At 32.9% G+C, this 15,497-nt stretch overlaps 1 protein-coding gene across 1 annotated transcript in view; it reads right to left on the bottom strand.

Annotated features, from left to right (window-relative positions):
• Nucleotides 1-12,756, bottom strand: part of LOC145322609 (solute carrier family 35 member G1-like) — a 36,496-nt gene extending 23,740 nt beyond the window's left edge. Inside the window, exons 1-7 of the mRNA XM_080164759.1 lie at nucleotides 12,667-12,756; nucleotides 11,832-11,900; nucleotides 6,166-6,284; nucleotides 5,813-5,875; nucleotides 4,941-5,005; nucleotides 2,938-2,996; nucleotides 2,162-2,225 (exon numbers count right to left, since the gene is read on the bottom strand). Of these exons, the coding sequence (XP_080020885.1) occupies nucleotides 2,162-2,225; nucleotides 2,938-2,996; nucleotides 4,941-5,005; nucleotides 5,813-5,875; nucleotides 6,166-6,284; nucleotides 11,832-11,900; nucleotides 12,667-12,743 (516 nt within the window). The 5' untranslated portion in view covers nucleotides 12,744-12,756. The remainder of the gene's footprint in view (nucleotides 1-2,161; nucleotides 2,226-2,937; nucleotides 2,997-4,940; nucleotides 5,006-5,812; nucleotides 5,876-6,165; nucleotides 6,285-11,831; nucleotides 11,901-12,666) is intronic.
• Nucleotides 12,757-15,497: the final 2,741 nt, after the last annotated feature.

Genomic DNA, 15,497 nt, shown 5'->3' on the forward strand with positions numbered 1-15,497 from the left:
TTATGTGAAAACATTTAGCGCTTTCCCACAAAGTGACTATCGAGTACTGGAACCTTCCGTTTTCTTAAATTTCTTAAATTGAATATGAGAAATATGAGTAGTATTTTATCATATGCCAAACTATCTTGTGTTGACTATCCCTGCGGGACCTGTACCTGCAGTGACATAGCCATACGGGGCTACCAACTACCCAAAAAACCTACCAAACAAACGAAAAACAATCCCATCCCCATAATGTCTAACTAATTGCAAATTATAATAAAATGGGGGTAAGGTTGCTCAACTAGGCACTTTCAGGGAAACCACCAAGTATTTTCTATATAGAATAAGGAAAACTCTTTGAATTATTTCTCCTTAGAAAGATTTAATAAATTTGCACCAATAGAATATTTTTCAATTTATTCCATCATTAGAATTTTGTAAGAATTTATTGAAACGCGAAATATTTTTCTTTAAGAACAACTATGTGCTGAATCAATGATAAGCTAGAGACATTACACCATGCATATATGATAAACAATATAACCCCTATTGTATAAAAAAAATAGATACTAAAGTTTTCTACAACGCATTCAGGGTTTAATGAAAGTCCGAAAAGCTTTTTAGCCTATAATTAAGGGATAACCTAGCCTAACCATCACAGAGCATATATAAGGGGGGGGGGAGGGTTATTTAACCATCTCGTAATCAATGAGTAAATGGCACTTAGAATTCGAATTATTTTGCAACATGTGATCTACATCTAAAAGGAGCAGATCTACTCATGAACTAGACTGAAAAAGTTAAAGAAATTATACATCAAAATTATAAAGGGGGGGGGGGGGTTAATGCAACCATCTCGTATTCAATGAGTAAAAGGCACTTAGAATTCCAATTTCGATCTGAAATTTTGCATGAGTAATCCTTGGTAGGTCTATTTTCCCTAAATTGAACAAAAAGTTGGAAAAGTATCGGCTGGCAGCTCAGTCGTTTAGCCGTTTTTTTGCCAATTTTCAAGGCAAATTCATCATTAAGTACGTAGGAATCAACTTTTTAAAACATATTTTTATTTTATTTTAAGATCGAAATTCGAATTCTAAGTCGCCTTTACTCATTTATTACAAGATGGTTGCATTAACCCCCCCCCCCTTCTTTTATAATTTTGATTTATAATTTCTTTAACTTGTTCAGTAAGCTATAAAAATTGGAAAGAATTTTAATGAATATAATAGATTTGAAATCTGCATAAAATTTTAAGGATTTTTTATAAAATTCGTTTTTTATATAATTCATTATTTAAAAGCGCAAATCCAATTTAAGTTAATAAAATTTGACCAATAGGATAGGTGGATTGGAAACTACCTGCGCTCTAATTGGTTGAATGATGTACGTCACTTAAGCTTCTCCAATCAGGGCGCAGATAGTTTTCAATCCACCAATCACAGATATCAAAATTATTTAACTTAATTTGTATTTGCGCTTATAGATAAAGAATTATACAAAAAACAAATTTTATAAAAATTCCTTAAAATTTTATGCAGATTTCAAATCTATTATATTCATTAAAATTCTTTCCAATTTTTATAGCTTATTGTTCAGTCTATTTCATTAGTAGATGTGCTCCTAAGAGATGTAGATCACATGTTGCAAAATAAAGGTGATCACTAACTGCATAATAAATCATCTATATGTCATAGTAACAGAATATATCATAGTAACAGAATGTCTATCTTTAGTGAAGACAATTGGCAGGGATCCCATAACATTATTAAACCCGCGACCGTGACTCAACACGTATCGCATCCGCTCGTCATCGTGAAGGTGATAGGTTCGAATCTCAGGCCGACACCGCGTCATAACTAAAGACGTTAAAAATGGTTCCTACTGCTGCTATGTCAGATGCGCGACATAAATAGTTAGAGTAGGGGGAATGCTTTGGCCCAAAACAGGCGCAACTCGTTACCATGCACAGTTGGGACTTCTCAGACAAAGGTCGTGCTTCACAGAGAATTAGTTGTCTGTTGTTACTTAACCTTATCCTTGGGTGTTTGGACAGAGAAGGGTGCGTAACAGTCACCCTTAGTTCTCCTGGATTGCTGTAATCCCGCCCGTACGAGGTAATCTACTAGGTAATAACATTAATAGACGGGTATGTGATTGCTATATGCTATATGTAAGTTACCATATTTCTTAGTTCAGGTGGAAAGGGAGCTTTGTCGATGGCAACTGCCCATGGCATGGCAAAACTAAAAAAAAAAGAAACAATTGAATATAAACACCTAAAGGGAGGGACAATTCTGCGTAAATTGCACTGGCACCCAAAGTTTTATAAACAAGTTATCGTCTTCGTTGGTTCTAAACTTTTGTTGGTTCCCTAATATGCGTTGTCCAACTTTTTAACCATTTAAATTTCTCTAGATTAAAACTGGTTATAAGCCATAATCAAAAATCGAATTATAAAAAAATCATGAAATTAGTTATTAAAATCAATAAATGATTAATTGAATATTGAACAAGATTTTTGCTTCTCTAAAAATTGTTTTTACATCTGACTCTTTTTTAATCATACCCCCTACTCAGTCCTTTTCACCCCTCTTCTCATATTGGAGGAATGTACTGACTAATAAATGAGGAATATATTAGCAACTTAAATTGACGACAAGATTTTACGATTCATGATATCCACGTATTGAATATCGATTGTTCCAATTTTGTCAGTCATGTAATAGTTATTTCTCGCATCGTATTATAAACGGCTTTCCGCGAATATAGAATGTACAATTATAAGATTAAAACTAGTTAGGCAACGGCTAAAAAAAAATGGTTTAATCTTATGATTGTACATTTTTATATTCGTAGAAAGCTGGATATAATTCGGTGCTAGACATAGTTTTTTCGTATGGATGAGAACCGGTTCCTATCCACCGGATTCGAATGAATACGAGAAATATTATTTACCTTGTAGTGATGATACTTCTATATAATAGAAGGCATGCCGGTTCTAATACTGTTAATTCCTAAAAATACATCATGATAAATAATTTCACTGATTTAAAAATTTAAAACTTATTACCATAAGTATGTATGTATATACATTTTACACGTGCTGATTCTGTTTAGATATTTTTACATATTTTTTTACATGATGTAGTTACCCGCGACCGTGGCTCAACACGTAGCGAAATCGCTCGTCCTCGGGGAGGTGATAGGTTCGAATCTTGGCTTAACACCGCGTCATAACTAAAGACGTTTAAAATGGTTCCTACTGCTATTATGTCAGGTGCGCGACATTTAATAGTCAGAGAGGGGGAATGCTTTGGCCCAAAACAGGCGCAACTCATTACTATGCACAGTTAGGACTTCTCAGACAAAGGTTGTGCAATCAAAGGGTTGGTTATCTGATGGGTGTTATTTAACCTAATATTGCAGGTGTTTGGACAGAAAAGGAGACATTTGGCTCTCCTTGGTTATCCTGGGTTGTTGGACCATGGCGATTCATGTCATAGACAGCATATGAGGTAATTGACGAGGTACTTGATGTAGTTGTCCTATTACATGACTTTTAAAATGTATATTCCTTAAACAATTAGGTATTATGTAAAAAGCAAAGTGTATCTAAATCAAGCCTAAAATAAGTAATTCGAAATCAAATATCATTGCATCTAATCTAACCATCAACAAAATAATTTTTACTTTAATTTAAAAAGTGCAATTATTCTATGTATAAATATTTGTTTGTCTTACTCATTTGATGAGCCTCTTTTTTATAAAGTGTTTTTTCTTGTTTATTTAATTCTTAAAATTGTTTTACTTAAATTACATACTTGTATTATCAAACACTAAGGGATAAAGCACTAAACATTATTATTAAAAGTGAACATTTTTTGTTTTTAAGGTAGATCCGTATATCATTTTAAACTCGTCTAATCAATTCAAAACTACAAATTTTACTAAAAAGTATTTTATATATAGACAAATTGTTTGGCCCTTTTAGGGCTCATTAGTAAGGCTAGATTCATCAGAGTTAATTTTGAAAATATTTCATATAAAAATTTTAAATGTAACTATTGCATTACTAAGTTTCCTCTGTTTTCGATCATTTTTTTGGGGAGATTTGTATTTAATGTATATTTAATTGTAAATAATGTTAATTTATTTAGTTAATTTTACGTTCTTTCCTTTCATGAATGTTGTTATCCTTGTGTACATAAAATATTTTAATATTCAAATTTTTTATTCCTTTTTTTTTTTAAAAGTGTACACGCATGAATAAGTAATCTAAGATCAACCAAATGTTATCTAATCACAGGGACGGTTATGTCTAATGGTAGGAAAGCTCTTTGTGATCATAGGCATTTGCATTTAGAGAAAGAGGGAGAGAGAGAAAAGAAGGAGAGAGAAAGAAGAAGGAGAGAGAGAGAGAGAGAGAGAGAGAGAGAGAAAGAGAGAGAGAGAGAGAGAGAATGAGAGAGAGAGAGAGAGAGAGAGAGAGAGAGAGAGAGAGAGAGAGAGAGAGAGAGAGAGAAATCTTAATCTATGAAATCAGCAGTTATATGTATAGGTATTAAAAGATTGGGACTAAAAATGCGGAAAACCTTAGGCTTCTGTTAAAGAGTAGCTTCGCTACTGAAAATAAAAAATATACAATGTTTTCCTTTCCAATTTACAAATGGCAGGTAAGTTTATTTGTATATCAACACAGTGAGGGAGGGGACATTGGCCTGTTTGTTACACTAGTCCCAAAAGTTTTATAAAAACTTTTCTTATTCGTTGGCTTAACACCTTTGGGAACTTTTATTGAATTCTTATTTGTTGGTTCATTAAGGTGAGTGTTCAAATGTTTTAACCTCTAATTGTAATCTACGTAGTGGGTCAATTTCTGAAAAATCATTGGGGATGTACATCATTTTATCGGCCATTATCTTATCCCTGATATTAACATCAATTGAAATAAAATTTACCTTTACAATAACATTTGAAGCATTGCCAATAATAACTGATAACAGGATAAGAAGAATTGAAAAACCTAAATGTAATAAGGGAATAGTAGCAGGGTTCGGCAGCCGCGCCTCAGCCACGCATAAGCCTGAGTTTTAAACCTGCTTGTGAGAAGAAAAAGAAATTTGAAAAAGAAGGATTGTCTGCTAAAGAGCAGTTTTATACATCCAGCTGAATTTTATAGTGATAAAATGACGCTTTCACTGAGGCTTACACGCGGCTTACGCGCGGCTGCCGATCCCTGAATAGTAGCTTTCAAAAAATTCAGTAAAGTTGTGAGTAAGATTTCAGTAAAATGCGCTATTTAGGTCAAACTGATTTTAAATATGCGTTTAATTATAACTATGCGTTTGGTCAACATTAAGAACAGTTAGACTTAATAAGCGCATTTGACTAGAAACTTGCTCTCAATTTTACGGAATATTGCGAAAGCTAATATTCACTTAGTTTTTTGTCATAAAATTGCGTATTAAATAATAATAATATGTTATATTTAAATCTACAGAACAATGTTTAAAGTTTAGATAAACTTTTTGTATTGTAAAAGTTTTTTAAGGGAAATGTGCAGAAAGGATCTCGCTAACCGCTGAACCGATATAGTCCTTTTTACCACACAGCTTTTTCTTAGGTCCTGGGAAGGTTTATAACTATTTTTGGAACAGTACCACCACCCTTATTAGACCCCACCGAAAACTAGAAGCCTCTAGGGGCGCAGCGAGTGCAAAGTGTTTCAGTAAGTGTTGATAATAAAACTGACAAGTAAGCAGGTTGACACAAATGACCTGTAAAGTTTTCTTTTAATGTTAAACAACAGTTTCTTTTTATAATTAGTGACCTGGAACTCTTTTCCAGAGTTTAACAGATTTTCCAGATTTCCCTGTAGGCGGTAACTTTGCCCCTAAAATATAGATATATCTAATAAAAATTATAATGCACTAATGTTTTACAACAGTTACTAATATTCAGATAGATTGTACAATTTCACTTGAGATCGATTTCAATTTATAATTAATTAATGCCTTTCGGAAGGCCACATTTGTTTCACGTTCTAATCTTCATAAAATTACCAGACAGAAAGGAGAATTTATTTTTAAAAAGGAAATCCATGTTGGTCTGGTAGTTTCGGAGATCTTTATCTTGCAGACTGACATCCAAATACTTTGTGATTATAGGTTATGATATGCATACCTGTAGATAATTCTGGTGGAGGATGTTTTTTAGATTCAGGTATAGTAACATCTGTAGTTCCACCAGTCTCAATATCTTCCTCTGTATCACTTACACACACTGACATCAGAGTTCTCTTACTAAACATAATTATAAGGTTCCATGACAAACTTAGGAGTGAACAAACAAAGGTGTGTATTACCCCGTCCCGGATTTGAAAAATTTTGTTAAAATTTTTGCCCCCAGCCAAAATATGGTTGATTTATGCATAAAAATGACCCATGCAAAATATTTTTTCTGTAATGCAAAAATTGCGACGGTACAAGCACTGCAAAGTTTTTAAAATCTGCAAAAAACCCTGTTTTTATGGCTTTTTTGGGGCTTTTGTACCATCCCAATTTTAAAGATTTTTACAAAATTTCAATTCAAGTGTGTTGATATATACCTGAAATTTACCAAAAAAAATGGGGGCAGTCTCAATTATAACATATGAAGGGGTAGCAAGTAATCTTCCAAATACAAAATTGTCAAATTGCATACATATATAATAGGTTGGGCCGGATACCTTTTTGGACAGATACTGGATATCTGGCTGATTTATAATGCTGGATATTGGGCAAATATATGTTATTTGGCCGGATATCCAGTTATTCGACCGGATATCCGGTTATTTGGCCGGATATCCGGTTATTCGGTCAGATATCCGGTTATTCGGCCGATGTTCTTTTATTCGGCCAGATATCTGGTAATTTGCCATATAACGATTATCTGTCATTAGAAATCAACCGGATATCTGGTATCCAGTATCGGATCAACCCTATTATATATATATGCAATTGTTTCTTCTTTACAGTAAAGTTTCTGATAGATCCAGGGAATGTTTCAACTATTACCACTAAAATAAAATTAGAGGATCGACCCTTCTCTCAGGTGCCCAAGAGTCCTTTAGGAGCGTTACCACTAGAAAGTACTATGGAAAAGCTCTTCTTGTGAAAATTAGATAATTTTTAACATTTCTTTTTATGTGTCATTATTCTGTTTATCTCTGTTAATTTTGTATTGACTTAATGGAAAAAGATGTCTTAGCTTATAAAATATGTTTGGTGCTTTCCCTCAAAGTGTCTTTTGATCACTGACAACCCCTCCCTCCTTATATTAACATGCAAGGGTCCCTGGTACCCAAAATAAACTATCCTAACCTGACCTGATATAATTAAGAAACAAACTAGAAAGTATACCTTCCTTTTTTCAAGGTCAGGAGATGGAGGGGGGGGGGGGGTATGTGCTCGACTTGGCACTTGGGAAACTGGCAATAATTTGCATTAAACTTATGTCTTCAATATATCAAAAACTAGAGCTATAAAGCAGAAGTATCGATTGCAGAGTTGCTACACTTTCTAAACCCTTATTGTTACAGAAATCATCAACCAAAGTTTTCAATCAAAAAATTTCAACTTGCTTATATTAAATAAAAGAGCTAACCTTTACGGAGTTTGTTCAGACTCATATTATAGAAAAGATTTGCATTTAATAAGTATCAGAAACAGATGGGACAAAATAGGCCGTTTAATACACTAGTCCCAAAAGTTTGAAAATAAACTTTTCTTATTGGTTGACTTAATAACTTTGAGGACTTTCAATAAATTTTGATGGATTGGTTTTTTAATTTGAGTGTTCAATCGTTTCTACCACTAATTTTAATCTACAGAAGGGTTAATTTTGTGTATTATTAATGGGGATGTACATCAATTTATTAGTCTTATCCCTTAGATCCTTCAGTAACATGTTATTTCTTGTTATGTAATAAAAATAAAAGTGTTTCAGTTATTAGACTTTGGGTACAGGGATCTAGAGGGATAAGACAATGGCTGATAAATTTATTTGTATATCCCATGATGATACACAAACTGACCCTTTTTTGTTGATTACATAGTGGTTGAAACGTTTGATCACTAAACCTATGAACCAACCAATTAAAATTTAATTAAAGTCTCCAAAGTTGTTGAGCCAAGAAATAAAAAAAAGTTTTTATAAACCTTCCGGGACTAGTGTATTAAACAGCCCAATGTCCCCTCCCTCCCTAGTTATTATTAGACTTGTATAGTTCAGGGAGGGAGGGGACATTGAGCTGTTTACTAAATCAGTCCCCAGAGTGTTATAACGGTGTTTTCTTACATTTGGGTTAAAACATTGCATTGGGGAAATCCAGTATATTTTATTTGGTTGATTTATTAAGTTGAGTGTTTAAAAGTTTCAACTTCTTAGTCTTAATCTACAGAAGGGACAATTTTTTGTTTCATTATTGGGGATGTACATCAATTTATTAGACATTGTCTTATCCCTTTAGATTCTTGAATAACATGTTATTTCTTGTTATGTACTTGTATTTCTTGCATTGTAAATGTACAGGGATCTAGATAGAGAAGACAATGGCTGATAAATGGACGTGTATACCCCATGATTATACACAAACTTACCCTTTCTGTTGATAACAATAGGTGGTTGGAACGTCTTATTAAACCAATTAAAATTTCAAACAATTTAAAAATTTGTTGAGCAAACAAATGAAAAAGTTTTTAAAACTTCGGGAACTTGTGTAATTAACAGCCCATTGCGCTCTGCCTCCCTAGTTTTTATAAGACTTTTGGTACACTCTGGTATAATTCAGAGAGGGAGGGGAAAATGGACTGTTTATTTCACTTGTCCCCAAAGTTTTATAATTGTTTTTCTAATTCATTAGGTTAAAAACTTTTGAGAATTTTATTGAATTTTGATTGGTTGGTTTATTAAGTTAAGTGTATAAAAGTTTCAACCGCTAAGTTTAATCTACAGAAGGGATAGTTTTGTGTATCAAACAAATTTCATACTTATAAAATAAAGGTAGGCCGGATACCGGATATCCAGATGATTTAAAATGCAAGATATTTGGTATCCGGCAAATTACCGGATATCCGGCCAAAAAACCAGATATCCGGCAATATTACCGGATATTTGCTAGATATCTGGCCAGATGCCGGATATCCAGCATTATAAATCAGCCAGATATCCATTATCCGTCCAAAAAAGTATCCGGCCCAACCCTATTATATATGTATGCAATTTGACAATTTTGTATTTGGAAGATTACTTGCTACCCCTTCATATGTTAAAATTGAGACTGCCCCCATTTTTTTTGGTAAATTTCAGGTATATATCAACACACTTGAATTGAAATTTTGTAAAAATCTTTAAAATTGGGATGGTACAAAAGCCCCAAAAAAGCCATAAAAACAGGTTTTTTTTTGCAGATTTTAAAAACTTTGCAGTGCTTGTACCGTCGCAATTTTTGCATTACAGAAAAAATATTTTGCATGGGTCATTTTTATGCATAAATCAACCATATTTTGGCTGGGGGCAAAAATTTTAACAAAATTTTTCAAATCCGGGACGGGGTAGTGTGTATGTAACATTAAGTTTATTAAGTATTTCTATACATTTTAGGTTAGGGTAAGATATATGTTTAATAATATAAAAATAAGCCCCCTACATGGGTTAGGCATTTAAAAAGGAACACAGTAATAGTGTCTGACTGATTATGACGAAACAAAAAAAATTAGTCAATGAGAGGCCGTTATTGACCAATGGTAAAATTTATAGTGGCCTCTCATTGGCTAATTTTTTTTGTTACGTCATAATCAGTCAGACACTATTACTGTGTTCTTTAAAAAGCCCAAAAAAAGTTTAAAATACGTTAGGGTAAGTAAAGTATGTTTGTCACTCCTGCGTTTGCCTAAGGACCAATTATATGTAGGTGGATGACAACATCTACAAATAGCGAATCTTATCAAGTTAGAAGAATACAAGTAACAGATGAAATTAGTTATTAAGAAGGTGTTTATTGACTGTTAGGCTCAATGGTCATTTTGGACGCTTTTAACCACAATTCAAGGAGCGTGGAGGGGTCTAAAACCCGATGCGACACCAAGCCCCCTAAAGGTCATCAATGTCCTTTAGAATATTACAGACAGACCGACGGTTAAAGTTAGTTGTTTACTGAAAATGCATTGTAAAGGGGAATCAAATACAATTTTAGCTGTCTACTTTATATAACAGGCAAGTAAATCACATTTCCCCCATATTGTTACAGACTGACAGACTGGCGGGACGAACTTTGCCACTAAAAAATATCTTTGTCTAAATGAATTTTTTTTCTCTCAAAAATTCCAAAATATATATTTTGGTCTAGTTTTAAAATTCTATAATTGTGAAATATCTGAAATATGGATTCTTTTAATCAAATAAACAATATTTTATTTGGAAAATAACATACTTAATATGGCTTTTATTCGTTTGAACCAAATACTCTTTTTAGGGGAGCAGCAACTCTATAATTTTACTATTTCCATTTATGCTTTATTTTATATTTTGGAGATAGTACTCCAATGGGATAGGATCAGCAAAGATTGAAAAAAATAAGAGAGGGCGAAGGGACCGAGGATAAGAGATAGGTTTGAGTTTAAGCACATATATTTTTGCTAATTGTTTTAAATGCAAAATTAATCTTTTTGAGTGGGGAGGGGGCTTGATATAGACCATAGAATTTTTGGCCCTTAATTTGCTTTGCTTAAGGCACACTATAAAAAATGTTAAAATGTGCAACTTAAGTAAAATAAATTAATCCCCACTGCCTAGAATATTGACATCGAACTTGACATCTGATTGTCCTTACTGCGCCACTAATTGACATTATTGTCTGGGTTTCTCTTTGTTCTCTAAATGGTTATCCAACTATTTTTGATAATTCACCTACACGTACCAAAGCTATTCTGTATATTACATTGTCAACCCGTCTGAATGGCTGTTCATCCAGGTTGAAACGTTCTTTGCCAATCCATTTTTAAATTTGACAAGGTCCTTTTTATCGTCAAATCATAAATTTGAAAATTATGTCATAATATCTGTATATTGATGAATTTAGATTTTAATTACGAAAACAGAGGTGAATTCTTTAAAAAATTTCTTGGCTCACTGTCTCACAAAAATAGTGAGGCAAAATTATCCCCTCTAAATTTTAGTGAGCCCAAAAAAAGTTTTTTTTTTAAGAATTCACCTCTTTTTTCGGAATTGAAATCTTTTAGTGAGGCAAAGGATTTTTAGTGAGGCAAAAGTTTTCTAATAATCCACCTCAGTTTAGTGTACTATAAGATAGTCACCTTTAATTTATTCAATATTTATTTCCTTTTTAAAAATTAGTTATTTTTTTTTCTTTTCATATGCTTCGCCACTCATGCATGTGTTGTAATCGTTTTATACATTGTGTATTAAGTTGACGTTGGTTCAATGTTCAATTATAGGAAAAATGTATATCAGTTTTCATTTTATGTTATCAAAGCTTTTCTATAATAAAGGTTTAAACGTCATTACAAGAGGGATAGCTGAGACTCGACAAAATGGCTTATAAAATGAGCCGTGTGACGTCAAGGGGAGAAATGAGAGGAGAAGTGGGAAAGGATACCCCTTAAATTGAGATAGATCTATGACGTCACACGGCTCATTTCAGCAACTTTGTCGAGTCTCGAGATAGCTTAGTTAGTTATATGTTAGGTATGTGAAATAATTATCCGATCATTTTTAAACTTTTCATGATTATATATTTCATAATTCCGACAGACAAACAATTATTGACATGTCTAGCCGACTTAACAAACCTTTGGATGGTTTCATAATTGTCAAATTCTTCATCAGAATGAATTTCATCCTCTCCTTTCTCTCTCAAACTAAACATGAATAAACATAATAATTTTATAGAAACAGGGCTTTATACAGCTTATACCAACAACGATGTTTATTCGATAAAAAAATCACAAAACTTATACGTGATTTTTATCTCTCATTGGTTGGCAACACAAATTAGAATTTAAGACCTTTTTTTTATTTCCCCCCCCAAATATTATTTTAGATTTATTTCGCTTGTTCGTTATACCTTATTCCGGATATAGATCCCTGTGGGGCCTAAAGAATATAGATGCACTTTCGTGGGTGCTATCTAGTGTAGGTGCTATTCTATTTAATTGCATAAAAAAAAACATCTTTTTATAAATGTTTAAATGTTGCATTGTGTTAAAATTAATATTACTTTTTATATTTTCTTTTTGCTCATTTAGATGTAAAATGTTTACCCCTTAAATATTTTTTTTGAACTTTAAGACTTAAAGACAAAAGTCGTACAATCAAAGGTTTGGTTGTTACCGAATTTGGAAAATTATTGACTTTTGTTAAGATTTATTTCTAAGGGAGAGAGAGAACACTATACTGCACTCCACTCTACTACACTTAATTTACCATATTCCAGAAGCCACACTTTACTGCACTCCACTCCACTACACTCTACCATAATTTATTTACCTAACTGTATAATATTCCAGAAGCTACACCCCACTCCACTACACTACACTCTACTATACTTTATTTACCTAACTGTATATTCCAGAAGATACTCTATACTACGCTCCACTTCACTACACTCTATTACACTTTATTTACCTAACTGTATATTCTATAAGCTGGTTGTCTGTAGGTTCTTCTACACTACACTCAAGTTCTTTTCTTCCCTCCAACATTTTATTACCATTTATTCTACATAAAGAAAAAATAAACATTCAAATTACAGAACGATCTATAATTACTTGGATGTTGCATTATTTATTTCCTATTATAAAAAGTAGTATGGTTTTCTTTGTCTTTAGCTTAAGATTGTGATCACTATATAACCAATAGGTTTCTCCATTTAAGGGAAGCCTCAAATAGGTCCCCGGATGGTTTAAGCATACTTCATTTTAGATATAAGACAAATAATTTTAAGCTATATTAAATACTTTTCTACTCCTTTGAATTTAGATGCTAGGATGCTAGAGGCGCACCTGCTAGTACTTTGATAAAGTGACACTCCCAGCTGGCTAAAATAACGATAATCTCCCCCCCCCCTCTCCACCACATACCCTCTTTTTAATTTATAAGCATTTCTTCACAGGGATCCCACCACATGAAAAATATATAATTATGTATAAGTCTACGTGTAACCAAATTTTGTTTAGTAACTTTTTTATCTCAATAACAGTCTTTTGTTATCTTAAAAATAGATATAAGTATCCTTGTTTTTTTTTTCTTTCATAACTTTTAAAGCATTTCACGTCATAAACAAAATTATGCAAGCTTAAAAAGAAAATTCTTGAAGAGCATATTCTAAACAAAATGTACAGTACAGATGAAAACAAAATGAAAACTGATGAAATTTTGTCTGGTGGAAAAAAAATATAAATTGTAGGGAGGGAGAGGACATTAGGCTGTTATTATACTAGTCACCAAAGTTTTATAATAACGTTTTCTTATTCGTTGGCTGTCGAGACTTTCGTCGAGTTTTGATTGGTTGGTTTATTAATTTGAGCGTTCAATCGTTTTAACGATTACTTGTAATATACAGAAGGGGTAATTTTGTTTATCATTATTGGTGATGTACATCAATTTACCGGCCATAGTCTTATCCCTTTAGATCCCTGTTAAATTGTCTACTTTTCATGTCTTAGAAACATGCACGTTTGAAGCAAAGCTATTTATATTTAGAGTCTAAAAGTAAGTATGTTCTTTTCCTCACTAAAATTGTGCTTTTAACAATTTTTATAAAGAATTGCCTGATCGATATGAAACCCAATAGAAAAATCCTTAGCGCGCCTATTTAATTTACCTATTATATAAAGTGGTGAGATTATTAGGTTTGTTCATTAAGATATTGCTAACCATTAAACTATCTTAGTGCCCTATGATGGTTTTAAGCTATTTTAAGTCTTTTTTTCTGCCCCCTCCCTACTCCTTCGATTATAGAGCCCCAGAGATTTACAAGATTAGTTAGCCTATAGTTGTATCACAAAAGGTCATCATTGTTATTAAAATGCATTTGCCTAAGATTTCAAGGATTTAAGGGATAAAACAGTGACTATAGATTGATGTCCATCCCCAATGATGATACACAAATTACCCCTTCTGTAGATTACAATTCGAGGTTGAAACGTTGAAAGTCCCAAAAAATTGTTAGGTTAACGAATAAGAAAGAGTTATTATAAAACTTTGGGGACTAGTATAATAAACAACCCAATGTCCCCTCCCTCCCTGATAGGCTGCACTTTTTAATTTAATCATCCTTGTTTACATATGGGTTACTGAACTTTGATCAAAATAATAATTTTTAAATATTGAGTGACATTTATAGGGTGTACTTTTCTTAATATGTTATAACAAGTTCACTTTAACCTATTTCACTGTTTTCTTAACTTTTAAGTACATTTAAGTATGCCTGTATGCAGCTAATTCAATATGGATCAATGGGAAATATATAAATTGCAATTGATGGGTCACAAGTGTATGAAATGATGTAAAAATATTTCTATTAAAACACAAACAATACTGAATGTTTTTTCCTAAGTTTTTTCCCCGAAAAAAAACATACTTTCTCTTCCTTATATTTCAGCTTTCTCAGCTGTTTATTGCAAAACTTTTTGTCAAGGAGAATTTAAAAAAAGTTAAAAAGCAGACGTTCAAAAATGAATAAATCATTAAAGAATAAAAAAATTCATAACATGTAACTGTTAAAATTATTTTTTTCGAAGTGCATAGCTCACAAATTAGAATTTAAACGATCGGGCAAACGAACGTTAACAATTATAGAGTGTTACAACTTAATTTAATTTATAATTATGAACTTCGATGTATGTCGGTTTAAAAATTACTTGGTATATAAACGGACGGACAGACTGATTCGTAATATAGCTAAGCCTCTCTTCTAAAAATCAAAGTACATAACGAAACGCAAATTTTCATTGAAATGGCAATCATTTCTAAAGGTAATAATTTGAATACTTTCTATAACCCTTAGAAATTTGAAAATTGTTCATATTGCTACTATGTCAGATGCGCGACGCAATACAACATGGTGATTGAGCCGTTAATTATTGTCCACAATCTATGGGCGATAATATAACCTGACCATCGCCTTGAGGTATGAAGGCATACGCGTCCAAGGGGGGGGGTAATGGGGCGATTACCCCCCCCCCATTTAAAATTTACCCCTACCCTGGGGGTGCCGTAGGCACTCCCAACCATTTAGAAGGGGGGTATTTACCCCCCCCCCAAACAATTTTGGGGGGGGTAAATACCCCCCCCAAAATAGAAAATCTCTAACAAAAAAATTTTTGATAAAATTTAAATTACCCCCCTCAAAAATTTTACCCCGGGGGTAAATTTTGGAGGGGGTAAACAAATTTTACCCCTGCCAACAGATTTCAGGGGGGGTAATTACCCCCCCCAAGCAAATTTTACCCCCG

This window comes from Acartia tonsa, chromosome 6 (genome assembly GCF_053477335.1).
Source record: "Acartia tonsa isolate MP-2025a chromosome 6, ASM5347733v1, whole genome shotgun sequence".
In the NCBI taxonomy this organism is placed as follows: Eukaryota; Metazoa; Arthropoda; class Copepoda; order Calanoida; family Acartiidae; genus Acartia; species Acartia tonsa.